This window comes from Oryza brachyantha, chromosome 6, assembly GCF_000231095.2.
Source record: "Oryza brachyantha chromosome 6, ObraRS2, whole genome shotgun sequence".
Classification (NCBI taxonomy): Eukaryota; Viridiplantae; Streptophyta; class Magnoliopsida; order Poales; family Poaceae; genus Oryza; species Oryza brachyantha.
Window position 1 is genome coordinate 1928558 of NC_023168.2, and position 26513 is coordinate 1955070.

Below are 26513 nucleotides of genomic sequence, written 5' to 3' on the forward strand. Positions count from 1 at the left end.
CGTATGTGTACTTTATGTTGAACTATCTCACCTGCATCAGCTCTACCTATATATAGCCATATAGGTGTTAGTTAGTTATGCCTTTATTTGGGCTTTAATAGGACTCTTTATAGTATATATCTCCTTGAGATCAGTGGGTTTGTACGTGGATGAACTTGTTTATACGTTGACAAATGGGCATCAAGGCTTATAAAGATCAAGTACAAATATATATCTATTCATATAATCGTTCATCTCTTCTCATGCTATTATTGTGCTTATCGTATTCGGTGTGCCCCTCGTAAGAAAACCAACCGCCCATAAAATCAAGGGGAAAAAAAAAGAAGCAGTTGGTTAAAAATACTTTAGACATCTCATATACCCATATTAAATAAGTGAACATTTCTCATAATCGTATAGATCTGCGGATATATTGCCACGGTACGACAAAGGTTGATGAATCAATGCGTGTGGCAACCAGAAGCAAAAATAAGATCCGGCTGAAGATCACGCTGCTCGCTGATTCGTGTGAGCTGAATTGGCTTATGAATATGTAGTGCCCATTTACACAAAGGGACAGCGGTAGTTGCAATGTTGGATCCCATGGCTAACGGCCTAATGTGTTTTCTTTTGTCCAAACACAATTAGGCATGTTTAGTTCTCAAAAAGTTTTTTCAGAAACATCACATCGAATATTAATTTGGACACCTAAATAAAGCATTAAACATAGATGAAACAAAAAACTAATTGCACAGTTACAGAAAAAATCTTGAGACGAATCTTTCAAGCCTAATTAGTCCATGATTGACCATAAGTGTTACGGTAACCAACATGTTCTAATGACGGATTAATTAGGCTCATTCGTCTCGCGGTTTCTAGGCTAGCTGTAAAATTTATTTTTTTATTCGTGTCCAAAAACTCCTTCCGATATCTGGTCAAACATCTGACGTAACACTTCTCCCAAAGATTTTTGTCATCTAAACGGGGCCTTAAACAAACGTTCAGTGTCCCACTAAAACGTGCAACATGAACATTAAAATTTTTCCTCAACAAGGGACCATGCGTGCATTTATCTGAATTCATATATGCTATTGCGATCACCATACATACAACAAAAATGCCATTGTCAGATAGAGCTATAAACTAGAGACCCAAAGTTGAGCCGATTTTGTGTGAGGTCATGCTGCATGCATGGCAGTGCGGCACAGAGGTATAAGCACCCAAAAGTACATGGCGGATAAGTCAACGAGATTAGGGGGTCTGAATACTTAAGATAGAGCTTTAGCTCCCTTTCTATTAATCTTGTCATAAAACTTTAGAGGGGTTTTCGTAAGGGCTCCGATAGCTTTAATGGAGTAGCGGGGCTCGAGCCCCGCCATCCCCATGTTGGATCTACCCCTGTGTACAAATACACGATCTACGCATGTTGCTCGATCGATCGATGGTGCGCTATAACGGCCGCAAACCGCTCTCGATCGATCGAATCTCCATGGCCTATAAATTCAGTGGCATGCATGCCATTGCAACCTGCACCTGAACACAGATCGATCAGCTCGCTCACATCGATCACACTAGCTCTAGCTAGCTAGCTAAGCTCAATTAGCAGTAGCTAGCTAGGATTGGATCGACGGAGAAGAAGACGACGACGACGAGGAGAAAGTATATTGTAGCTATACCTCGATCGATCTCTCCCATGGCGTACTCCTCCTCTGGTGCATGGAGGTCGTCGGCGTCGTCGCTGGTGTGCGTCTTGCTGATGCTGCTGCTCGTCCTGTCCGCCACCGTCTCCTGCGGCGAGCCTGACCATGGCGACCAATATCGCGTCCAGCTGGTCGGGATCACCGGCCGGAGAATGCTCGTCGCCGGGAGCAGCAACAACGCTGCCACTGTCAGCTCGCCGACGGCGGCCGCCGCGGCGACCGTCATTAGCGTGCCGCAGTTAGGTCGGGCAGCGGCGGCGGCGGCGGCGATGCCGTTCTCCGAGTCGAAGAGGTCTAGCCCCGGCGGCCCGGACCCTCAGCACCATTAATCCGGGAATTTTTGCAAGAAGCTGTGTCCAACTCTTAATTAATTAAATTCACGGTGTCGTTTTTGTGTTCAGCTAGTTAATTAATCCGTGGTGTGGTGAGCTTCGTCTTCACTTGAGCTTCAGCCGAGTTCAGTTCTGATCAAGCTGCGATATACTTAACTATCGAGTGGCTTTTGTTAGCATCCTTGAAAAATATCTTAAAATACCAAAATTTTTAGCGTAATACAGTATACCTTAAGGTATTAAATTTTTTAAAAATTTGATACCTTAGGATACCATATATCGAGAGTGTGGTTGGAGTAGTAATTAGTTTTTAAAGATGGAACGTGGTAATTATGAGTACTGGATTGATGCCCTCAAATAGAATATTCCCATCGAGTTTTCTTTTTTTGAAACTTCTTGATGTACGCAACATGTATGCAATTATAAAGGGGAATAAAGAGCAGCTTAATTTTGTCAGATGGTAAAATGTTATCACTCCCTCGATCGAAAATGGGCTAACAAGTTCAGGCTTTCTTCGATCACTTTTAGAGTAACTTATATGTCCATGCTAATGCTACGACGATATTTAACTATGCAAATTAATTAACCATACAACTAAAATATTATAAATATATTTTAGGGAATGAGATTAATTTAAGATTCACATAAAGAAACTATAAGAAAAAGGTATTTGTTTGTTGCCTCCCTAGTCGGTTGACGCTTACTTTTTTGGTAATATACAATTAACGTTTAGTACGAAGATTCAACCAATCTTCGAGATTCCGGCTTGCACCTAGATATGGCAATGGGTCCACGCATGACCCAAAATTTGATCGGCTTTTACTTTATTAGGAGTCTTATATTATTTAATTTTATACCATGGGTGGTTTATTAATAGAGAAAAAATTTTACCGTTAGGTATGTGGGTATGTGTCTGTTCTTTAGTCACCTGTACCTACTAACTCATATGTAAAAAAGGTATTTTAGTTTAGTTGTATAAAATTATTATCTAAATTTCTTGATTTTGAATCATGGTTATATGATTTGTTTATTTTTCTTGTCCGTTAATGTTAAAAACGTGATTTTCATATTTGGTTGTTATAATCGTCTAATTGTTGTGAAAATTACAAGTGCTCTAAGTTAATGATATGGTATAAGTACAGTTTAGGGACTAAAAGAGTAATTAAATGGCCTAGGGCACAGTTTAGGGACTAAACCAAACGATGGGCATCCGTCACAGTTTAGGTTGCCCTTGACCAGACAGTATTGAGCAGGCTCGAAATCGAGGGACTTCTGGCTGAAAAATAACTTTTTTGAATTTAATAATTATTTAATTTTAAAATAATATAATTAACTACTGTAAAGACATTTAGACAAGTGAAATGACAAATTTTTATATATTTTTAAAAATATGCGTTCTTTGATAGTTCGAAAGAGGTGCGTATAAAAACCTTGAAAAAAACTCCGAGAAAAGAACGAGCCTAATACTCTCGGAGAATTGCTTCGATTCACTTGCAGCTGTTGCTGGTTACTGTATGCAATGGGGAACAATTATGATGTTTGACTGATGAGAGGATGCGTTGTTTGAAAGTACTCCCTCCATATTTTTTTAATGACGCCATTGACTTTTAATTTCATGTTTGACCATTTATTTTATTAAAAAAATTATAGAGTTATTGATTATTTTGTTATAATATGATTTATTATTATAAGAACTTTAAGTATGCCTTATAATTTTGCATATTTGGATATAAATTTTGAATAAGATGAATGATCAAATATAGATTTAAAAGTCAACGGCGTCATATAAAAAATATAGAAAAATATAGAGGGAGTATGGGCTCCATCGTTTCATAGTTACAACTGCTTATAAGCCAAAATTTGAATTTTGGAACTTAATTTTGAACTTGATTTTGTGGTTTTTTCATCATGGTTTCTTTTACGCATTTCGCTTTTGCATCGTTATAGACAAGTATATAAAAGTTTTACCTACAAATTATTTTTCGTTTGCAAAAACACGTTTTCGCTTATTCTACCAAAAAGCAAAAAGATGGGAGCGTATGTTACCGAGACCGCACAAAGAAGGGAGCTCTGCTGCAAGTGCAAACTGCTCTGGATGTATGGACGGCCTTGAGTTTTCAGTGACTGCCAATTTGTCTCCATTATTTGAACAATCACATTAGTTTGGTCATCTCTGTGTTAGTGAAAGGCATAAAGGATCATGAATGAAAAATGGTTTACTCACTGCATCCGTTCCAAAAAATATAATCACTTCCGCATGTTATTTCTGATGTTTTTCAACATGTCTTTATCTGTATTCGTTATAAAACTAAAAATAGTTATATTTTAGAACGAGCAGATTATTTGCTATTAAATAGCCTTGATGCAGGAGTTTTACATTCCAAATGTTTGTATGTAGGAGTACAAGTTACTACTATCTCAGTAGTCTCCTAGCAAAAGCTCGGGGGCTGTATTTAAATTTCATTGTCCAAACAAAGAATACAAGGCTGATACATGTATTTATTCATCCATCCTTTGAAAAGAATCAAAACAATACCTTGAGGTTTTACATTCCAAACATTTTTATGGGTTTTTTTATCATTTTTGAAAAAGTATCTCAAGCTGTACCTTAAGGTACATTGTATTCTGAGGTAACAAAAATTTGTACTGAAATTCTTGATACCTTGAGATACTTTTTAAAAATGATAAAAAATCTCTTTTTATAATCTCAAGCATTTCTTAAGCAGAGTAGCTACGTTCGCGCCAAATTCAAAACGCAACGGGAAAGAATCCGAAATCTTTCTTGAAACGATCTCGCGAAGAAGACGACGACGACGCATTCATTCATTCATTCGTCGAAGGACTTGACGGGGTCGTTGGGATCCATGTCGCAGAAGAGCGGCAGGTCGGCGGGGAGCGCGTCGAGGCCGAGGCGGGCGTCCTTGAGCGCGAACACCACCTCCTCGAACACCACCCTGTTCCCGCGCGGCGTCAGGTGCAGCCCGTCCCTTTCAAGTTTTCGCGCCAAGATCGCGTCAGCGAGCGAGAGCAAGAGCAAGACGAAGTGTTTGGTTTGGTTTGATTTGATTACCTCAAGAAGGAGCTCTCCCACCCGGGGAATCTCTGCATCTTTGACCAGATGTCGATGGCCCTCAGCCGGCGCTCCGCCGCCACCTCGACGCACGCGCGGGCGTACGCGCCGGCCGACTCGTTCGTCCTCTCCGGCAAGCCGGAGCCGCCGCCGTCGTCGTCGCCGTACGGGTACCTGCGCGGCCATTGATGATATATCTTGGCGTCTTGTTGCATTGATCGATCGATGAGAGAGATAGCAGAGTGTGTGGTGGTGCTGCATGTTCGCCGTACCGGGCACGGGCGCGGTCGTGGACGGGCGGCGGCGTGATGAGGACGACGACGACGGAGGGCCACGCGGCGAGGAGGGCGTCGCAGATGGCGCGGAGGTTGCGCTTGTACTCCTGGAGCGGCACGTGCTGGAGGGCGCTGGCGCGGCCGGGGAGCGAGGCGTCGTTGGCGCCGAAGCAGACGGTGACGGCGGCGGGCGGCGCCGGCGCCGGCCACGCGGCGACGACGGCGCGGCCGACGACCATGGCCGCCCAGCGCTGTACCCGCGCAGCACGACGTCGGCGGAGCGGGAGTAGTGGTTGGCGAGGTGCGCGCCCCACCCTCCCTCGCCGAACGCCTCCTCAGTGATCGAGTCGCCGAACAGCACGATCGCCGGCCTCATCCTAGCAGGCAGCTGCACCGATCTCCTCCTCCCTTCTCCATCACCTCACCACGTACGTGCCCTATATATATACGCACCCCATGCACACGTCAACATCGTCACATTCATATCCTGATCTGCATCACAAGAGCAAGTATAATAGCAGGCTATAAGCTGCCTATATGCTTATGTGGAGGAGAGAGAGAACGAGAGAGTGTAAGCAGGCTGTAAGCTTGTAACCACACAGGAACCACAAAAAACTATGTGAGAGTGATATGCGGGTTCTACATTAATGATGAAGAGCTAACTAGTATATGGGTGGGCTAAGAAAAGACTATGAGAAATCTTATAGCCAGCTTGTTGGCTATATTATTAGTCTTGCTCTAATAGACCAGGTTATGTTTATCGTGGAGGGGACCGAAACTATTCTTCCACTGTAGCGCGCAAAAAATCGTATGAATTTGAATTTAAAACTTTTGAATAAAATCATCACGATTTTAAAGTAAATAATGTAGAGCGTAATAATCATGTGGTTTGTAGCGATTATCGCTGCGGCTTTAGTGAAATTAGTAATAACGACATCGAGACGATAATCGTGGTGATTTTTGTAATAGTGAATCATTGTTTTGTGCGGAAACCACACGACATGCGAAGATTATCGTGATATACGTCACGGTTACCTTAATATACCTCCATAATTTTTTAGGGTTTTTTTTTAATTTATGAATTCTTGTGATGTACCCAAAAGAGACGTACCGTAACGACGAGACCGTCGCAAGCACACCAGGCGGGCAACGCGCCGCGTCGCCTCGGTCGGGGCGCTGCGGTGTGGTGGCGCAGCCAAAGTGGACCGGCCGGAGGAGAGGGCGAAGGGGCCGGGCCGTCGCCGGCAGCTTGTCGCTGGGGTTGGCATTGATCCACCGGAGATGGCGTCCGTCCAGAGGGACGGTGAACCTGGACGAGTGGAGTACGTGCGAGATTGATTGGGATGGGATTAAGGCGGCCTACTACGTAGAGAGAGTCTGGTCTAGTCTGGGCCTAATAGATTCACTTGATGGGTGTGGTGTTGGGTGCGTTCTGCCATGGGATGGGATGGGCTGGGCTGATCTGGACTTGCTCCCTTTGACCCCTATCTTGGCTGTGCCAGGCATTCATGTTCAAATGGGATCCTCTGTGCGGTACTCGTATGAGGATCCGTGCTCATGCATGCTAGTACTACTCATACTTACATAAATAGATCGAACATATATTACAATCAGACCGTTCGAAAAGAGACAATTTGTTCGCCCTTGATGCTAAAAATTATCATGTTAATCTTTAAAAAATATTACAAGTTAAATAATAGTGGGCTCGGATTATAACGACTTTGATTGATGGGTACAGTTGTATAGAAATGTCCTCTGTAGCCTAAAAAATTACAACGTTAATCAACAAAGAGAAATGTCGTAGGTTTTAGATCATCGTGGACTCATATTATAATTGTATATATTGATGGATATAATTGTATACTAGATAAAATTATATTATAAAGATAGACAGCTTAAAAAGGGGCATAACTTTTGCCACTCTTACGAATATTTATAATAGATTTTTCACTTGACTCACATGTCATAGACTCATGAGATCTCATATGTCATAGACAGTGGGTAACAAATCAGTGGCAAAAAGTTAAGTTTTCCTCAAAAACGAGACATTTTTGTTTGATCTGGGAGCTAGAGATTACCACATTAATTATAAAAAAGGAGAACAATCTTAGTTGTTAAATCATGGTACATCCATACTATAACGAATAGATCGACTGATACAGTTGTATATAAATGTTTGCTCTAGAGGGCAATTATCATGTTAGTAGAAAAAAAATCTTAGCCGTAAGATTACCGTAGGTCTAGATTATAACAGTGTAGAATAATTCATATATATAGCTATACCTATAGAAATAAAAGCTAAGAGTTGTATATGAAATCCAAACAAATATAAATATAATCTAAGAGTTGTATATTAATTCCAAATATTATAGAAATATAATAATAAAAAGTTGGAGTCGTATATTAAATCTAACCCTCTTTGAATTATTTACCTCTGTGCAAAACTGCATGGGACAATCCAAGTTTCTATAATACCAATGTAACAATGGTGTAGGGAAGAAAGTAACACCATTCATTAGTATAAAAGTAGTATTCTTCATACAAAATACATACACAATTACACAATTACACAAAAAGACCCGTTTACCCAAGAAAAGAACATCTTAACAACTTAAGTGCAGGTAGCTAGTAGAGAGAGAGAAGATACACATACATTCGCTAGCTAATCAGCGTATCCTAGCTACCCTTGGACCTGGTTGGGAGAGCTTCTCCTAGCTGTAGTTTTTTCTAAAAGCTACTTTGTTAGAAGCTGCCTTAAATGGTCCATAGTTTTTAAGAATCTGTAGTTATAAATTCTGGAAAATGAACTAAGAATCTAGAAGCTAGAGAAGCTGGGTTTAGAGGCTTTTCCAGATTCTCAGAAACGGATTACTAAATAACTGCTTCTCAAGATCTAAAACTCTCCTGAACAGGCTCTTTAATTAGGTCCTGCATGTATACGTACTGAAAGCCACGCAAACTGCTCCAGAGACCACCAAAAGCTATCTATCCTAATCATATTGATCATAATCTCATATGGTCCATGATCTAAACAAAGATCTAATACTAGCCGTGTTGACAAATCTCATGTATGATTACGTCCGCGTAATGCATGTGAAGCCATGCAATGCAAAAGCTGACGGTTACGTGTACGCGATCATAATTATTAATTAGCACGGAGCCCTTAACCACACCTGTCAGGCGTGTGTGACCCTGAAAACACCCAGCTCACCTACATAATCACGCTGTCAGCGCAGCTTATTAGCTGCACCGACCGTCTGCACTGCACTGTTGACTGCTGCTGCTGCTGAGAAAAGGCGGAGAAGAAGTTGAATCGAACTTCGTCATCAATTAATCAGCAGCAAACCTCCATGCAGTCAGTCACCTGCATATATGCATCCATGTATGCAATTATTGTCTTCTCGTTCTCTCTCTCTCTCTCTCTCTCTCTCTTTCTAATTTCTTTTCTTGGCTCACCTTGTTTAACTCATGTTTTTGTTGCTACTAGCAATAATCTGCAAAGGAATCAATCAATCAATCAGGTTAGCTGCTGGTGTAGATTAGCCCCCTGTTTCTCCAGTTTGACAGTGGGCTGAACCTGAATTCTGAACATACTGAAATGGTTAAACGAACATACATATGTGTATGGTTGTTGGGTTTGTCCTGGCATGAATCATGATGATGGTGGCTACAATTAATCTCAGCTGTTATGATGCCTATCGAGACAGCAATTCAGGGAAGCATCCTTGTGAACTTTCCAAGTACTGTAACCACTGTATGCCGGGCACCCAACTAACCATGGTCCTGCAGGCTCAACTGTAGATCAACCACCTGCAGGTTCCACTGTTTCAGGCTCTCTGCAGAATGGATATCCATCCATCCATGTAAATGCAATGTACTTTCACCTGAATGATCGGCCTGGCCGATCTCACATCTTAGGGTTTGGTCGCAAACATCAAATTTGAGTTCTTTGTAGATTTTATCTGGTGTGTAAAGTTTTTATGCATCTGAGACAGGTATGATAACTACACTTCAGATTTCTGAATCTCAGTATTAAAGTTGAAAAAACTCTTAACAGTCCCTGGCCAGAATTGTCCTTTGATGCTGGATCAATCTTGAAGCTAAATAAAACTAATAAACATACGTCAATTCCAAGTAGGTAACATGTTGCTGCCAGATTCATCTCTGAACTTGACACACTAACTGCCCCAATTTGTGCTGCTGGCTGCTGATCGATAGCACTACACGTTCATCATGCAAGGTAAGGTGATTGATGCTGCATTTTATTTCATTTTCTTTTCAGCCCATCAACGGCGATGCATTTTATTTTTATAATTGGGTTCTGATGATGATCAGTACCCAAAAGCCTGTACCCTCCGAGGATGCATTGCATACACGTCGTTGAAATTACCAATGCCCTAATCTCCGTTTAGTGCGTCTCGATCGATCGATCAATCGATGGATCGTCCTGTTCCATCCGTGCAGCATCCATGGAATTCAATTCTCCAGCTCATGACGTGTACATGGCAGTATGGCACCGGGGTGGACTAGAGCAGATACAATAGCAGGCTATAAACCAACTATAAGCATATTTTAAGATGATAAGAGAGGAGAGAGAAAAGCAGCGAGCTGTATATTTGTAGCCAACTACAGCATGAACTATAAAACACATGTGTATATGACAGGTGGGATTAGATATCAATTGTGTAGTATATAACTATTATATAAATTGACTATTAGTTGGCTATAAATAATTTATAGTCAATAGTTGGCTATACTATTGAACTTGCTTTTAGGCAATAATGACTCGTGGCAAGATAGGAAGCTCGTCAGATACAGGTTTTTGGGAAAAGCCAAACATATGGATCCATGCAGCTATACGCCTAACGTTGAGGCATTTTTTCCATAAATAAATTGCTATTCTTTTATTATGTGATTAAGCTTTTGAGTCAAACTTGTTGATGCATAGTACTTAATTTCGTACCAGTCAAAACAAGTCTTAATTTCCTTATTTGATTGAGTTTTGGGGTTTGAACAGGTTACTGCACGAAACTCAATACCGAATGTTTGTAATGATCTTTAAGAAAATGGTTTTTTTTATCAACAATTCTTAAAAAGTATCTTGGGTTATCAAAAATTTTAATGTAAAATTTTAGTACCTTAGGGTACCATGTACCTTAAGATACTAAAATTTTAAACTGTAAAATATGTACCTCAAGATATTTTTTAAAGCCGGTAAAAAACTCTTAAGAAAAATATACATACAACTTTTACAGTAGTCTCTACCGTTGGTAAAATAGCTCCGTGGAAACTGTAAAAAATAAATTCCCTTATAGTAGGTACAAAAGCAGACAATAAATCAGATATAAGTATATTTTATGAAGATAAGAGAGGAGAGAGAAGAACATTGAGCTCAGATTTTTAGTTAGCTACTTCAAGACATATGTGTATGATAGGTGTGGTCGAATATTAATTGTATAGTATATGTTTATAGATAACTATTAAATAAAATTGGTTATTAAGTTGGCTATAGAGGATTTGGAGCCCAACAGTTAACCATCCTATTGAACTCACTCTTAGTTGAACAATAGCAGCAAGCATTCATATCCATAACTGAATATTCAGACAGCACATTTTCAGCATCAACCACAAACTGCAGACAGCGCACTAAAAGCCTAAAAATTCCAAAAGCAATTCGGTTGCTTCAACTCGACCCTAAACCAGGGCGTTAGAAAGGGAGAATCGAGTTGTTAGCAGGGAGGGAGCGAGTTGGTTACATCGGAAGGTTCGTGTGTTCGCTTGCAAAACACAGTATCAGATTCAGACGCTGCTGATAACGACGGCCAATTAATCTTGCACAATCGCACTGCATCAAGTCCACGCTTGAGTCGCTGCAGCAGTTCGTGGTACTGGAGCTGGAGCTGCTTGTCCATTAGCGAAACAAGAACGTTTCTGCAAGTACACTAGCACACCACGCTCACCAGCTTGGCAGCTTAAGCTTATCTCCTCCAGCTAGCTCCTTCATGGAGCAGGCAGATAATTGCAGAGGCTCTGAAGGATTAAACAAGTTCAGTAATCCACTGATTAGATGCTAATTGAGCCTTTTTTCCTCATGGGAATGTGTGACAGCTAGGGGAATTAGGAATGGAAGTTGTCAAAAGATGTGCTTTGACATTGGTCTTGTAGACAGGGGCCATATGGATAATCTTGTTAATTAGTTAGCAGTTGATGGGCTTTTGATCATGTGGGAGTTATCTGCATGCGTCCATGCATGATGCATTGTGTGATATTGTTGCCAGACGTTGATCTGAATGATGGTAACACAATGCCAGATTATTTTTCTCCCTGAACAACATGTCACGGCTTAATCCATTCTGTGAGGTTGACACATACGAGTGACAACACTGTGACAAACTGACAGCAGGTGGACTGATGGTTGATCTTAGATCAATCAATCTGAAGAATCTGATGCTTCTGTTAATCAGGTAAATTAGTTACACTTTTAAAAAATGTAGTTAGCTAATATTTTGGATAATAACAGACTGCATCTATGCATGGACCATCCACTCATCCAGTGCATGCCCAAGTTAGCTCAAAGAATTGACATGGCATCCAACCTATACCCCCCAAATAATAGCCAGTGCATGTCACTGCCATGCTCAATACTGAACTAATTGGAGTTGTTGTGCCCTACTTTTTATGTTGAAGTGTAGGTATCAATAGTGATCCAAGTACTACAAATATAACCACCACTCCCCAATTCTTCCCTATAAAGTTAAAGCATCCCCTATTCTTTATAGAGTTGGTGTATAACTATATAAATCAATCGCATGATTTTGGGATAGTAGATGCAGACTTGTGCTGTTTGCTGACAATGGTGCTTGACCTGCTGCCAGTTCTCCTGATCCTGGAAAAGAGGAGGAAGCAAAGCCAGGGTGACGTCTAATTGACACAAAGGATCAACGAGATGAGGTGATCAGTGCTGTTTAGCTGGATGATGCTGAAGTGAAGCAACTAGCTTAATTAGCTTTCTGTTTCATCACAGGCAAAAAAGAACACTTTTTTGGCTATTGACCTGAGCAACGACTACCTGACAATCATAATGCGTTTATGTGGAATCATCTAGCGTGTTGATGAGAGTGAGGGTGCTGTTTTTGGATGATAGTGTTGGATTACCTAATCAAGTTCTTGACAATAGTAATAAGCTCCTTTTCATCAGTTACAGTAGCAAGTCAATAGCACCATGCATGACAGTTATGAATGGCAACTGCTCCTGCAAGTACACAGTTAAATGTTCAGAAAGACTAATGCTAAGGAGAAGTGTTTCTTTCAGATCTAAGGAAAACGGTAATGTCATGATTTTGTCTACTGATAAGCAAAAGTAGACACCATGTAGACATGTAGTGACATCCAGAATGCATGGAGACCTCATCAGAGTCGACAAGCATCAAGTTTGCATTAGTGTATTTTATTCACTAGTCACTCCCCAAATTCGACAAAAATCAAATGATTTTCAGATATTTTATAGCTTTGTACTTGCCAAATGATTAATTTAATCGAAAAGGGTATTCCGAGTGTTAGATTAAGTTAGTGGAATACATGATTAGGTGCTTCTTTTCAAACTTTCAATTATGAAATACTGTCCTAGAGTAGCACCAGCGATGCTGGTCCTAACAACTCAGATGTATTGTACACTCACCAATGCATCACACATTCAATCATTCAGTTTTTATTCGGCATAGACTTTAAACAAGGAGAAAATATAACTCACATTTCCGCGTCCACTAAAGTACTAAACCATAGCTCTTTCTAGGAACATCATAAATTACTCTCAGCCTAATTAAATTGCTAACTACTACATTTTTATAGCACAGTACCACTCAGACGCTCACAATGCATGCACTCTCCTCTAAGAACGCACGTACGCAAACTCCACCCATATGAGCAGACGCTCACAATGCATGCTCTCCTCTAAAAACGCACGTACGCAAACATCACCCTATGAGCATCTTCGAAGACTAGCCGGTAAATCCTAGAGATTAACAAAGTCACCATCGGCGTCTCGCTGTCGACGGGTACATCGCGTACCATTGAAAACACAGAGCCGCTATAATCTAAAAAAATTCGCTCCAACAAGGGTTTAATAACCAATACTGATCAGACAGCAAATTGTCTCAAAACATCTTATATAAAAAAGGAAGTACATAATTAGATAAATACCCAGCAACAAAAAGTTGAAACCAAAAGCAAGGCAAGATTTGATACTGATATGATCAAACACGATCAGTAGGAAGCAGAGGAGAAAGAGAGCGAGAAGGAAAAAAAATTGAAAGAAACTAAAAGCAAAGTTCATGCATTGCATCCATGGCCATGCACAACAACCAGGTGATGGTGGTGGTAGACTAGTAGTTAAGCTCGGTGAAGGGGTTGGCTGCCTCGAGCTGCGCTAATGGCGAACAGCTACGTGCTAACCTACCATTAGCGAGGTGTATATAAGCACACGGAGCTCTGCTGCTGGTTGCTTCATCGTCCGTCCATCGAGTTGGAGCTTGAGGGCAGCAATGGCGGCGGCGCGTGTCGTTCTTGTGGCGTTGGCGGCGGCGTCGGCCATGTCCGTGGCCGTCTCCGGCCAGAAGTTCAACGCGATCTTCAGCTTCGGCGACTCCATGTCCGACACCGGCAACCTCTGCGTGAACGGGCCGCCGGCCGGCCTGACGCTCACCCAGCCGCCCTACGGCGAGACGTTCTTCGGCCGCGCCACCTGCCGCTGCTCCGACGGCCGCCTCGTCGTCGACTTCCTCGGTGCGTCGCCGCCGTTGATTCCTTTTTAAACGCGGCGCGTTTCCCTCCAAAAAAGAAAGCTCACTTGCTCTGTTTCTGTGGTTGCGCAGCGGAGAAGTTTGGGCTGCCGCTGCTGCCGCCGTCGAAGAAGGGCGGCTCCGACTTCCGGCGAGGCGCCAACATGGCCATCATCGGCGCCACCACCATGGACTCCAACTTCTTCCAGTCGCTCGGCATCGGCGACAAGATCTGGAACAACGGCCCCCTCAACACCCAGATCCAGTGGTTCCAGCAGCTCCTCCCCTCCGTCTGCGGCTCATGTACGTACCCTAAACCCACCCCACCTCGCCGCCGGCCGGCCGGCCGGCCATCAACTCCGGCGACTGACTCATCTCCCTGTGCATCCAATGCAGCGTGCAAGTCGTACCTGTCCAAGTCCCTGTTCGTCCTCGGCGAGTTCGGCGGCAACGACTACAACGCGCAGCTGTTCGGCGGGTACTCGCCGGAGCAGGCGGCGGGGCAGAGCGCGACGATCGTGGACGCCATCGGGCGTGGCGTGGACCAGCTCGTCAGCCTCGGCGCCATGTACGTCGTCGTCCCCGGCGTGCTCCCCGTCGGCTGCTTCCCCATCTACCTCACCCTCTACGGCACCTCCAACCCCGGCGACTACGACCAGCACGGCTGCCTCACCCGCTTCAACTCCCTCTCCGTCCGCCATAACTCCCTCCTCCAGAGCAAGGTCTCCTCCCTCCAGAGCAAGTATCCATGGGCGAGGATCATGTACGCCGACTTCTACTCGCACGTCTACGACATGGTCAAATCCCCCGCCAACTACGGTAACATTTCACCCCAAACCGACCGAATTCCGTCGAAAATGTGGCGAATTTGGTGGAAAAGTTGATGGATTTTGGCGCGGTTTGGTTTGGTTTCGCAGGGTTCAGCACGAACTTGAGGGCGTGCTGCGGCGCGGGTGGCGGGAAGTACAACTACCAGAATGGCGCGAGGTGCGGGATGGCGGGAGCGTACGCGTGCTCCAACCCGTCGTCGTCGTTGAGCTGGGACGGCATCCACCTCACCGAGGCGGCGTACAAGCAGATCGCCGACGGGTGGGTCAACGGGCCCTACTGCCACCCGCCCATCCTCTCCTAGGGCGCCGCGCCGGCCGGCGACGTCACCCACCCGCCGGAAAGCTTGCCGGCGGTGACGCTCATTGTTTGTTTTAATTAGTAATGGAACAAAGAAAGAAATCAACAGCAAGAAGAAGAAGAAGACGACGACGACGTCTTGCGATCGAGAAACGAATAAGATCAGTTGATTTTTCTTTTCTTGTTGGTAATTCGTTTTTAGCTGATGCAATTTGTGTAGTGGTATGGATGTGATTGGGATTTGGAAGGCTATTTAATTATGTGTTGCAATTAATCGGATCTTGAATTTGTTATGCGCATATTGGGATAGTGTGGGTGGAGATGGTCACATGCGTTTTTAGGTGGGAAAAGGTAAAATTACATATTAATTTTTTATATGTGTTTTTTGTAATTAAAAAATCCTAAAAAATAAACTACGATAAAAACCATAAAATCAACTCTAAATTTTAAGTTAAAAGTTTAAATTTTGTCATATAAATATAAGCATCAGCGAAAATACGAAGCCCATAAATGCGAGCAAGATCTTTTTATCTAACTAGCTAGTCAAGTTGGTTGCTGCCCATCTAAAAAAAGCTTTAATTCAAGTTAGCAATCGAATTGGATCACCTGCCATTGCTATGGTAATGGCACCAAATGAACAGCACGATGCTATTGGCACGATCTCAGCCATTCGTTTTTAGATGAACAGCCACATATCCATCTGCTATAGTGATTTGGTACAATAAAGTTATCATATTTTGTCTACAGTAACTTTGCTACAATACTATACGTCATGTCATCTACGATACAGTGTCGTTTTTCCTCCTATATTTCACTGTGCTATCCTGCCATTGCTATCCAATGCAATGGCAGGTGATCCGGACCCGAATGGCATGACCACTTGATCGTATGGAGCTGGTGAATGAATTTAACCTCCTTTTCTGGTACAGTGAGTGAGTGACTGCATGTTGCTCTACTGTTTACAGAAATAAATATTCAGTTTATTTATGAAGTTTGGACAAACTTTCAGTTGGAATATGGTTCGAAAACCGAATAATGCATGATCCCTTTTGGCTTTTGTCTTCTCTACCTAACCATCCAAAGGCATAACAAACCCTTCTGCAAAAACAAAAGCAGATTAGACCAGTACTCTCTCTAGTTTTCAATGGATAACACCGTTACTTTTAAACGCATTCATCTTATTAAAAATTAACGTTATTATCGCTTTGTTATAATTTGTATTACTGTAACTTACATTTTATATTTTTTTACATATTTTTAAAATAAGACAAATGATCAAATTTACGTAGATCAACTGCGTTAGAAAAGGGTACTGCTTAATACTGTTACATGCTAAAGAGTAAAGAGATAGATTCCGAAATGTGAATTCTAATCTTATCTTTACGTTTTTGTTTATGTTTATAAATCAACATTTGAATTTTAATCTTAAAATTATAGTTGATTTTAAGATTTTTTTTTATCATAGTTTATTTTTAGTATTTACTTTTAGATAACTGAGAGAAAACACACATATATATATATATAAGTTATATTCACATTATTTTTCACTTACAAATATATTATTTGGTGTTCTCTCTTAGCAAGCGACAAGATAACCTACGTGGTGTCTTCTCCCTGATCGATCTACCATGCTGCATTGCTGCTTGATGCAATGTTACAGTAGTGTGATACTACACAGGTACACGCACACTTTCTCTCTCTAGTACTCTGAATCGCCATTGAAGACGGCGTCACTGCTCGGTACAGATGAGCCACCAACCTTCCAAACCCTTCCTCTTTCCTGTACGTGACAACAACGGCAGAACGCTCGCCAGCCCAGCGAAGCCCATGACGTGCCGGCCCAGCCCAGCCCAGCCCATTCGGTTGCACCGGCCAGCTCCACCGGCGATGACGACGAGACATCATCAAACGTGCGTGTTCAACGACAATGGCGGCGAGGCCACTGCTGGCCGCCGGAGCATTAAACCAGGCGTGCGTATGTATGCCACTGCGTGGGCGCTGTGTCACCGTCTCGCGGGTCGTCACTGATCGGAGGCTTCCGTTCTTGCAGAGCTTCGTGATGGCGCGGCGAGGCGCGCTTGCCGGCGTCGGCCTACTGGCTTGCTGCCTCTGTTGGTGCGTCGTCGTGCAGCCGGCGTTGGCCACCTGCGCCGGCGGCGGAGGGAGGAGGTACGACGCGATGTTCGTCTTCGGGGACTCGCTGGCGGACACGGGGAACATCTGCGTGAACAAGTCGGCGGCGGCGACGCTGCTGCTGACGTTCGCGCAGCCGCCGTACGGGATGACCTACTTCGGCCACCCCACCTGCCGCTGCTCCGACGGCCGCCTCGTCGTCGACTTCCTCGGTACGTCCACGTCCGCGTCCGCGTCCGCGCCCTCGCGCGCCATTGCTGATTCCAAGGTTCTCAAATACAGCGGAGGAGCTGGGGCTGCCGCTGCTGCCGCCGTCGAAGCGGAGCGGCGGCGACTTCCGGCGCGGCGCCAACATGGCCATCGTCGGCGCCACCGCCCTCGACTTCGACTTCCTCAAGTCCATCGGCCTCGGCTACCCAATCTGGAACAACGGCGCCATGAACGTCCAGCTCCAGTGGTTCCGCCGCCTTCTCCCCTCCATCTGCGGCGCACCACAGAGTGAGCCGTGCCACACTGAACCATCCACACACACACTATACCATCACATCAATTTTTTTCAGCTAATCTGCTAAAAGATTAGAGTTTGATCGGCTGAACTGTTCGTCAGGTTGCAGAGCTCACTTGTCCAAGTCACTCTTCGTGTTTGGCTCGCTCGGCGGCAACGACTACAACGCCATGCTCTTCTTCGGCTTCACCGTCGACCAGGCCAAAAACTACACGCCCAAGATCGTCGACGCCATCGCCACCGGCGTCGAGGCAATCAATCAAAATCGACCATGAATCCTCAAAAAGATGTACTATGTGGTGTGCAGTTCTTGGTTGATCTGATTTGCAGTTGCGAACTGCAATCGTGCAGAAGCTCGTGGCTATGGGCGCGGCGGAGATCGTCGTCCCGGGGGTGATGCCGGTGGGGTGCTTCCCGGTCTACCTGGCGATTCTCCCGAGCAGCAACAAGGCAGACTACGACGAGTTAGGCTGCCTGCGGCCGCTCAACGCGCTGTCCGTCTACCACAACGCGCTGCTGCAGAGCAGGATCGCCGGACTCCAGGCCAGGTACATCAGGTCGTCGCCGCCGGCGAGGATCATGTACGCCGACTACTACACCCTCGTCGCCCAGATGCTGCACACGCCGGCGCGCTTCGGTACGCGCACCCACGCGAGCAAACTGTGTCAATCTTTCTGCTGTTCCGGAGCTTCGATGTGTTGATCCGATGCGCGTGCAATGGCAATGGCGGCGGCGCCGGCGTCGTGGCAGGGTTCAGGAGCGGCATCACGGCGTGCTGCGGCGCCGGCGGCGGGGAGTACAACTACGAGTTCGACGCACGGTGCGGCATGAAGGGCGCGGCGGCGTGCCCTGTCCCGTCGAGCCACGTGTGCTGGGACGGCGCCCACACGACGGAGGCGGCGAACCGGCTCATCGCCGGCGGCTGGCTCAGGGGGCCCTACTGCCACCCTCCCATTCTGCACTAGATCATCAACTGCGAACTCCACGCGCACCATGGATGCATCAAACCAAGAAAACGCCATGCTATATATCTACGCTTAATAATCAATTAATCAACGTCGTGATCACCTAATAGCGGCAGAATTGCAAATCGGATGTGGAAGAAATGATTTGGTCCTTAATTAATCAATGGATAATTATGTATGATTCCGACTCGGACATGAAGCAGCAACAGCTCTAGTTCCGGCATGGAGTCCGACTCCGACGCGAACTGGGATAGCTCCGGCCGCTATAAGCACGCGCGGCGGCTCGCCAACCATCGACGCATCATCAGTTCATCAATCATCACATCTCTCGATCGATCGATCGCTCGCCGCCGCCTCGTTCTCGCGCTGCTAATCCTCCAAGCTCGCGCGGTTCCCCGAGACGTACCGGAGATGGGGACGAAGAAGTCGTGGTCCTCGAGGCTGAAGGCGAAATCGAAGAAGCCGGCGCCGAAGCTGGAGACGAGCTTCACCTGCCCGTTCTGCAGCGCCGCCGGCGCGGTGGAGTGCGTCGTCGACCTCAAGCTCAAGATCGCCGAGGCCTCCTGCTACACATGCCTGGAGCGCTACTGCACCACCGCCCACGCGCTCACCGAGCCCATCGACGTCTACACCGAGTGGATCGACCAGTGCGAACTCGCCAATGCCAACGCCGCCGCCGACGCCGACGACGACGACGACCGCCGCCGCAAGAGAAGTCGTACTAACTAGCTGGCCACCGTCGACGGCCACGACGATGTGTGTTTGCGTGGTCGTGTCAGGACTCTAGTTGATCAAGCTGTAGGAGGATAGAAGAAGAACACATATGTGACCGTGCATTCATCTGTCCATCACTTTTCACTTCTTTTGATAGGAACTAGCATGTTGCTCCACACGTACGACTAGTATTTTTTAATTGTTAATTCGAATTTAAATTTTTCTAAATTATGTTTTTCTATGAAATCTCACTCATGTGTATTCTAAATTGTACTCGTTCCTGGACTCTTTTCTGCATAATATTTAATTTGTAATTCATATTTTAGATACTTCTAAATTATATTTATACATAGACTATTTCTCATAATTTTACTTATTTTTAACTGACATGTTTCATGTTCCCAAATTATATTTATAGTTTGACTATTCCCTTAATAAGGGACAATTGTAAATTTGTCACTAATTTAAAACGTTATTATAAAATTGTCACTAAAAAATTACAAAAATACCACTAGAACTGTCATTTGAGTAACGTCCTTGTAATCTAGAAAAAAACCAGTGGCAAATTTACAAATGCCCCTAATATCAATTATTTAAAAACCTTTAATCCGAAATTTGGAATTTTCTAAATTGTATTTACATATGGACTTTTTTATTTTTAATACCGAAACTATATTTCTAATCAGATTTTTTTATTAATATGTTATTTTCTAGCCCATGAGAATGAACATGGTGGTTTCTTTTCCTATTACTATATATATATATATATATATATATAATAGATCACTGTAACCATTTTTTTTTGAAGATCCAACAAATGAAATTGATACTTCCTAGTTCCCCCTCTCATATTATGAGACATATTGATTTTTTTTTTCAAACTCAAACTTTAAAAATTCTCCAAATTTATATAACAACGCATCAACATTTTTAGTATAAAACAAATATACTATTAAAATATATTCAATGGTCTAATAATAAAACTAATCTAGTGTTCTATGTATTTTAAAACATTTTCAACATTGTTTCGTATTCACTCCATTTGTTCAATAATTTCTAAAAAAAAAAGGATAATCTAAAATTTAACAGTGTCAAACATATACAATCAGACGAAAGAATATAACATCACAATCACTCCAAATACATACACATGCAATACAGTTGTATTATAGAACCATACAAAAAAAATAACCTCGTTCAATAAAATATTACTCCCTCCGTTTCATAATGTAAGATGTTTGACTTTTTTATTGTAATATTTGATCATTCGTTTTATTCAAAAAGCTATAGAAATATCATTTATTTCGTCTGTGACTTACTTTATTATCAAAAGAACTTTAAGCATGAATTATTATTTTTTATATTTATACTAAATTTTTTAATAAAACGAATGATCAAACATTAGAATTAAAAAAAGCCAAACACTGAAATGGATTAAAAATAAAATCTACTTCCGCGTAAATGCACTGAAACGGGCTAATCGAACAAATTATTGGCCCATTTTGAACTGAAGGCCTCCGAACTAAGTTCGTTAGGTGGAATACTTTTCGGCCGAGCCCAATGGGCCACAGGATGGGGTCTACCCACCTCGAGCACTCGAAACAAAACAAATGGAGAAGCAAACGCGGCCGCACCCAGCATCCGCCTCCGCCTCCGCCTCCCCTCCTCTCCCCGGCCGGGATCCCATCCGGCGCGCCTCGCCGTCGGCGGCGGGGGTGGTGGTGGTGGTGGGGGAACGTGGTGGCAGCGGTTGTCAGCCATGCCCAGCTCGCCCAAGGTCTTCTCGTCGGCCACCTCCTCCCGCCGCAGCTCCCTCCTCCGCCGCCTCCTCTCCACGCCGGCCTTCTCCGTCGCCTGCCTCCTCTTCGGCCTCGCGGGGTTCCTCGCCGCCGCGCTCTCGGTGTCCTGGGCTCCGTCCCACGCCCCGCGCGGCCGCTGCCCGGACTCCTCCCGCCCGCTCTCCGTCTCCGTCGCGTGGGACCGGCGGCCTGGGGATGCCGCGGACGCCGGGGCGGGTGCCGTCGATCTCCCGGCGTCCCACGCGACCGGATCGCGCGGGAGGCACAAGGTGATGGCCTTCGTCGGAATCTTCACCGGGTTCGGCTCCGTCGGGAGGCGCCGCGCGCTGCGGCGGACGTGGCTCCCCTCGGATCGGCAGGGTCTCCTTCGGTTAGTCGCTGGTATCACAGTTCGGTAGTTCGTGTTTACATGTGCTGCTCGAGATCTGGATTTAGTTTTAGTTTTAGTGTTCAACTGCCGATGTTGCTACTTACCTAACTACGGGAGTGGAGTTGAAGTAAATTGCTTATTTAGAGTTGATTAGGTAATTTCATTCGTTCATCTCCCTGAAATCGATTGGAATTGAAGTAATTACTCATTAGATAATCTCATGTTCATTTCTCTGATCTAGATTCAACTTTATGGAAAATGCTGGTCATTTACACAACTGATCACTGTCAAATTACCACCGTTCATACAGATCTAGTTCACTATAAGCTGGTAGAATTAACTCCACTTCTGGTAGATCTGCTTCTTTGTAGAATTATGCTGCTATTCTAGAATCTAGAAGAGGGGATTTTTTTTTGAGAAAAAACTAGAAGATGGGATTGGTCCTATGGAATTTAGACTTTTATCTCTAGTACAGAACCACTGATGTGTCATTATTTTGCTCCTTGAAATCCAGCTACAATGTACATGAAAATGCACATGGAAGCAGTGCAATCTATTTAATTCGTTAGTACAATAACAATTTGACTACAGCAGCCTTCCAGTTGAAACCAGCTCCATGCTACCTATAGATGAGCAGCCATTAACTATTTTGCTTTGGTTTCAACTTAAGTGTTTTTGTTACCCAAGAGTCTATTCACATGCTTGATAAGTGATAATCATCTCTATCTCTGATCATGTATTTTGTTTTCATTTGACGATGATTTTGGCTAACTGTCCTTACAGTAGCTGTATTTTTTGTTTCATGTATTGCAGATTGGAGGAAGCAACTGGTCTGGCATTCAGATTTGTGATTGGAAAAAGTAATGACAAATCTAAGATGGCAGCTCTTGAAAGAGAGGTTGAAGAATACGATGATTTTGTGCTTTTAGATCTGGAGGAGGAGTATAGCAAGCTTCCATACAAAACGTAAACAATATAACTGTTATCATGTAATATTTTGTTATTTCTTCTGAAGGATACTGATTTAGTCTTATGTTGTAGGTTAGCTTACTTTAAGGCTGCCTATGCATTGTTTGATTCTGACTTCTATGTTAAAGCTGATGATGATATCTACTTGAGACCAGGTGCATACCAGTAATGATTTTGACTAATGGACATTCTATCTTTTTGTTTAATGGCTGGCACTTTCAGTCTTTCATCACTGATTTCTATTCTGCAGATAGACTTTCATTGCTTTTGGCTAAGGAGCGTTCACATACACAAACATACATTGGATGCATGAAGAAGGGGCCTGTTTTTACTGACCCAAAGTTGAAATGGTCAGTTCTGGCATGTAGTGATGTATGACATAATGAGTTCCCTTTTTGACATGTTGGCTTTTTCATTGGACAAATTTAACACTATGAAGAAATGGATACAGTATCATGGATCATGCTAAGTAAAAACAAAGTAGATAATAAGGAAAAATTTTGTCCAGCAGTGACCCTCAACCCTCCACACTCCGCATAGAGTTTTGACCGCCAACCCTATCGGGTATGGGTTAGGCGGTGAAGGCGGGTATCAGGTTAGGCATGGATTTTCTTTACACGTACCCAGCCCGACCCGTTGCCATCCCTAGTCTTAATAGTATTATTTTATGATTAAAAAAATTATCCTTCATCAGCTATGCATAATGCCAAGCGCCAATTGACCAATGCAGCTGCCATTTCTGTATCTTTGCTTAATTTTTTTCTAATTTAGCTGTGCAAGCACTATTGTGGTCCTACCAGCTGGTGCAAGCACAAATTTGTGTTTACCTTATGGCTTATGCATTCAGTTTATGAGCTTATTTCCCTCTTCAATATGATTATCAATATCTTTTTGCTATTATAGTTTAGCTTCTGGGGTAGTACTAACTGCTAGGGCAAACAATTCTATAACCAAGACATGTTGCAACAAATGGTGTTAGGGCATATCTGGAAAGAACCACACATGCTGTTCAGATTTCAGACCGAGCATTGCTCTACACAGCAAAAATACTCCATGTACCATTCATCAATGACTGCTTATCATGCTGTATGTGTTTTTTTTTTTCCAAATGCAGGTATGAACCACAATCCTTCTTGCTTGGATCAGAATATTTCCTTCATGCATATGGGCCTATCTATGCTTTATCAGCTGATGTGGTGGCAAGCTTGGTTGCCTTGAGGAACAACAGGTAATTTACAATCCACATCCCCCATATGTGATGTTAGTATTCTTGAACTTGCCTTACACGCCATATGCGAAGCTAGTCTCTTTAGTAGAACCAACTATTTTATGTGGAATAGGGGTTTGAAAAGTTGGTTTGGCCGGTGGTGGTGAGGCCATGGGCCACTTCTTTCTGGCAGTGAACAGTCTTTGATGGGTTGGGAGAAACTGCTGTGAGCAACGCAGATGCAAAACCATATACTAGCAGTCAGGAAGTTGTATTGACTGCTTGACTGTTACTCCTATCTTACTGGCTTAGCCCTGTTACCACAATAGTGAGCTATTCTTTGCAATTGTAGCTTTCTTATCTAAAGAAATGATATTGGTCTTTATTAGATGGAGGAGTCAGAGCAAATCGAAAATAGTGTGTGGTTACTGATTAATTGCTCACCTTATACTGAATTTAGAAGCCCTCGTGCTTGAAGCAAACATACTACATCAACCATAGGCTTCAGCAGTTGGATTTTCATAAATAAACCTTTTATTACATGTATTTTGCATCACGGTTGAACTCCATCCGAGATTGAGCTACTTTATATGTTTGCCTAATGGATTCTTACAATATATTTCTCCAGTTTCCGTATGTTCAGCAATGAGGATGTTACTATTGGATCCTGGATGCTTGCTATGAATGTCAACCATGAGAACACACATGCGCTTTGTTCACGTGACTGCACGGATTCTTCAATTGCTGTTTGGGATATTCCAAAATGTTCAGGTTATTTACTTTCTTAACTCCTATATTGAAGTGATTTGAACCACAAGTGTTTGGTGAATTATGAATTTTTCTGATTAATATGTTTGTGTGGCCCTTATTCATATGTAGTAAATGGCTAATATGTGTGTTATCACCTTATACTTTTCTTTTGATCAACCTCAACATCATGAAGGCCATAGTCCATAGGTCAGTAAGAATCAATGAAGTTAAATTAACCTGCACAAATTTTGCACGGAAACCAAACTCTTCCTAGGAAACTCCTTAGGAGATACCCACATATCAATACAAAAGCAAAAGAATGTATCCTTCACTATATCAGATCCAATGTAATTATTCCTTGCTTTATCTACTTTTAGTATACTACTATTTATCTCCTACGTCTACGAACTCTGATGCAATCTTTGCTAAAAATGAACTTATTTTTGAAACAAATAAGATAAAACAAAAATGATCTTGTTTTAGGGCGGAGGTAGTAGCTAAAAGTGAGGGATGTGCTTGTACAGAAGCTGGTTCTAAAACTCTCTTGTGCAGAAGCTGGTTCTAAAACTCTCTGGCTACCTATACCTATATCAATGCAAGAATTTTGTTCGTCTCAAGGCTTCATATGCTATAATACTTAAGGTCTCAATTCCAGCTGACGCATGCTAACATGTTCCTAAATCTATCACCCAGGGCTATGCCATCCAGAGGTAAAGATGCTAGAGCTTCATCGAAGAAAGGAATGTACAGGTGGTCCATCTGAGGTGTCTGAATCTGATGACCGATGAATTATCGCCCCTACACGGGACTACAGGCAAGGCGACATGATGACGGAATGGTTGACCACTGCCCACCTCGAATGGATAGCTACAGCATTCACTGACTTCACCAGGCACAATCATTGCCTGGGCGCCGTTGGGGAAACCAACACCGCCGATTTCAGGCGTCTGATAGACGGGATCACGGAGCCCTTGTTCTACATTCTTGTCACATTCTCGTTTGCTTATGACTACAGAACCATATCTTGCCAGGGATGCTCATAATGTGTGGTAGCGAAGCAGTTTTGTTGTATAGTAGTAGAATGCATCACAAATTAACACGCTGTGTATCTTTATACTTGGTACTTCTGATTTTTTTAATTTACTCCTGCGCATGTAACTCTCGTCTTTTTTCTTATGCTTATAAGCTAAAATTTAAATTTTTAACCTTAAATTTGAAGTCGATTTTGCGGTATTTTTATTAAAGTTTATTTTTCAGTCTTGGTTTTTAGATAGCAAAGAATATGTATATAAAAATTATTTATAAATTATTTTTCGTTTGTAACTATGTTGCCTTGCAGTCACCTGTGTTTCGTCGTATACATGCCATGTTTGCTTATTTCCTTTATTTTTCTGCATCTGTGTAAGTATCAATCAGCCACTCTGGCTGATGCTTACTTTCTTGTGCCCTACCCTAGTTTGCAAATGTGCATCACTATCATCATAATCAATAGATGTGGTAGGCAATCACACAGGAAGATGCGTCTCCTGCTTCCAGGGATGGGTCGCCGTTGGATTTAATTCCAACAGCTCCAAAATAATTCAGACCACTTGCGTCACCCCACATGCCCTGTATGTTACTCCATCGCATGTATTTAAGTCGATTTGATGCAACAAGCTAGATTCAAGTCAGACAGCGAGTACATCACTGTGTAAGAGTACCTTGCTTTGCATTATTGCACTTGAAGCATAGTATGATGCACATCTATTTTCATCTACCAATCCTTGGATAAATTTGCTCAGGTTTTCCTCAGTAGGAGTGTCCAATTTGTTTTAATCATCCTAGTGATTAGTTAGCTAAA

At 43.2% G+C, this 26513-nt stretch overlaps 5 protein-coding genes and 1 pseudogene across 6 annotated transcripts; 5 read left to right on the plus strand and 1 right to left on the minus strand.

Moving 5' to 3' along the window:
* The first annotated feature begins 1524 nt into the window (after positions 1-1524).
* LOC121054649 lies at positions 1525-2195 on the plus strand. Its single transcript, XM_040524741.1, has one exon. It carries the CDS (start codon positions 1673-1675, stop codon positions 2006-2008), a length of 336 nt encoding a protein of 111 aa, XP_040380675.1. The 5' UTR covers positions 1525-1672; the 3' UTR covers positions 2009-2195.
* Positions 2196-4838: 2643 nt separating this feature from the next.
* On the minus strand, positions 4839-5732 carry LOC102701363 (annotated as a pseudogene).
* Positions 5733-13522: 7790 nt separating this feature from the next.
* LOC102701642 (GDSL esterase/lipase At5g45910-like) lies at positions 13523-15535 on the plus strand. 2 transcript variants are annotated; one of them, XM_040525520.1, is made up of 4 exons: positions 13526-14137; positions 14227-14436; positions 14530-14952; positions 15051-15535. In XM_040525520.1, exons 1-4 carry the CDS (start codon positions 13897-13899, stop codon positions 15263-15265), a joined length of 1089 nt encoding a protein of 362 aa, XP_040381454.1. In that variant the 5' UTR covers positions 13526-13896; the 3' UTR covers positions 15266-15535. The 2 variants fall into 2 exon arrangements, with proteins under 2 accessions (XP_040381453.1, XP_040381454.1); XM_040525519.1 differs by having other exon boundaries at positions 13523-14137; positions 14227-14952.
* A 1751-nt stretch (positions 15536-17286) lies between these two features.
* On the plus strand, positions 17287-18952 carry LOC102701922 (GDSL esterase/lipase At5g45910-like). The gene is made up of 5 exons (XM_006656596.3): positions 17287-17606; positions 17677-17892; positions 18002-18150; positions 18251-18536; positions 18650-18952. Exons 1-5 carry the CDS (start codon positions 17321-17323, stop codon positions 18862-18864), a joined length of 1152 nt encoding a protein of 383 aa, XP_006656659.3. The 5' UTR covers positions 17287-17320; the 3' UTR covers positions 18865-18952.
* A 134-nt stretch (positions 18953-19086) lies between these two features.
* On the plus strand, positions 19087-19776 carry LOC102702200 (transcription elongation factor 1 homolog). Its single transcript, XM_006656597.3, has one exon. The coding sequence runs from the start codon at positions 19087-19089 to the stop codon at positions 19591-19593; it is 507 nt and encodes a 168-aa protein (XP_006656660.2). The 3' UTR covers positions 19594-19776.
* A 1425-nt stretch (positions 19777-21201) lies between these two features.
* LOC102709002 (probable beta-1,3-galactosyltransferase 14) lies at positions 21202-25597 on the plus strand. Its single transcript, XM_006655745.3, has 7 exons — positions 21202-21747; positions 22561-22713; positions 22789-22871; positions 22967-23066; positions 23831-23944; positions 24552-24694; positions 25367-25597. Exons 1-7 carry the CDS (start codon positions 21338-21340, stop codon positions 25459-25461), a joined length of 1098 nt encoding a protein of 365 aa, XP_006655808.2. The 5' UTR covers positions 21202-21337; the 3' UTR covers positions 25462-25597.
* The last annotated feature ends 916 nt before the right edge of the window (positions 25598-26513 follow it).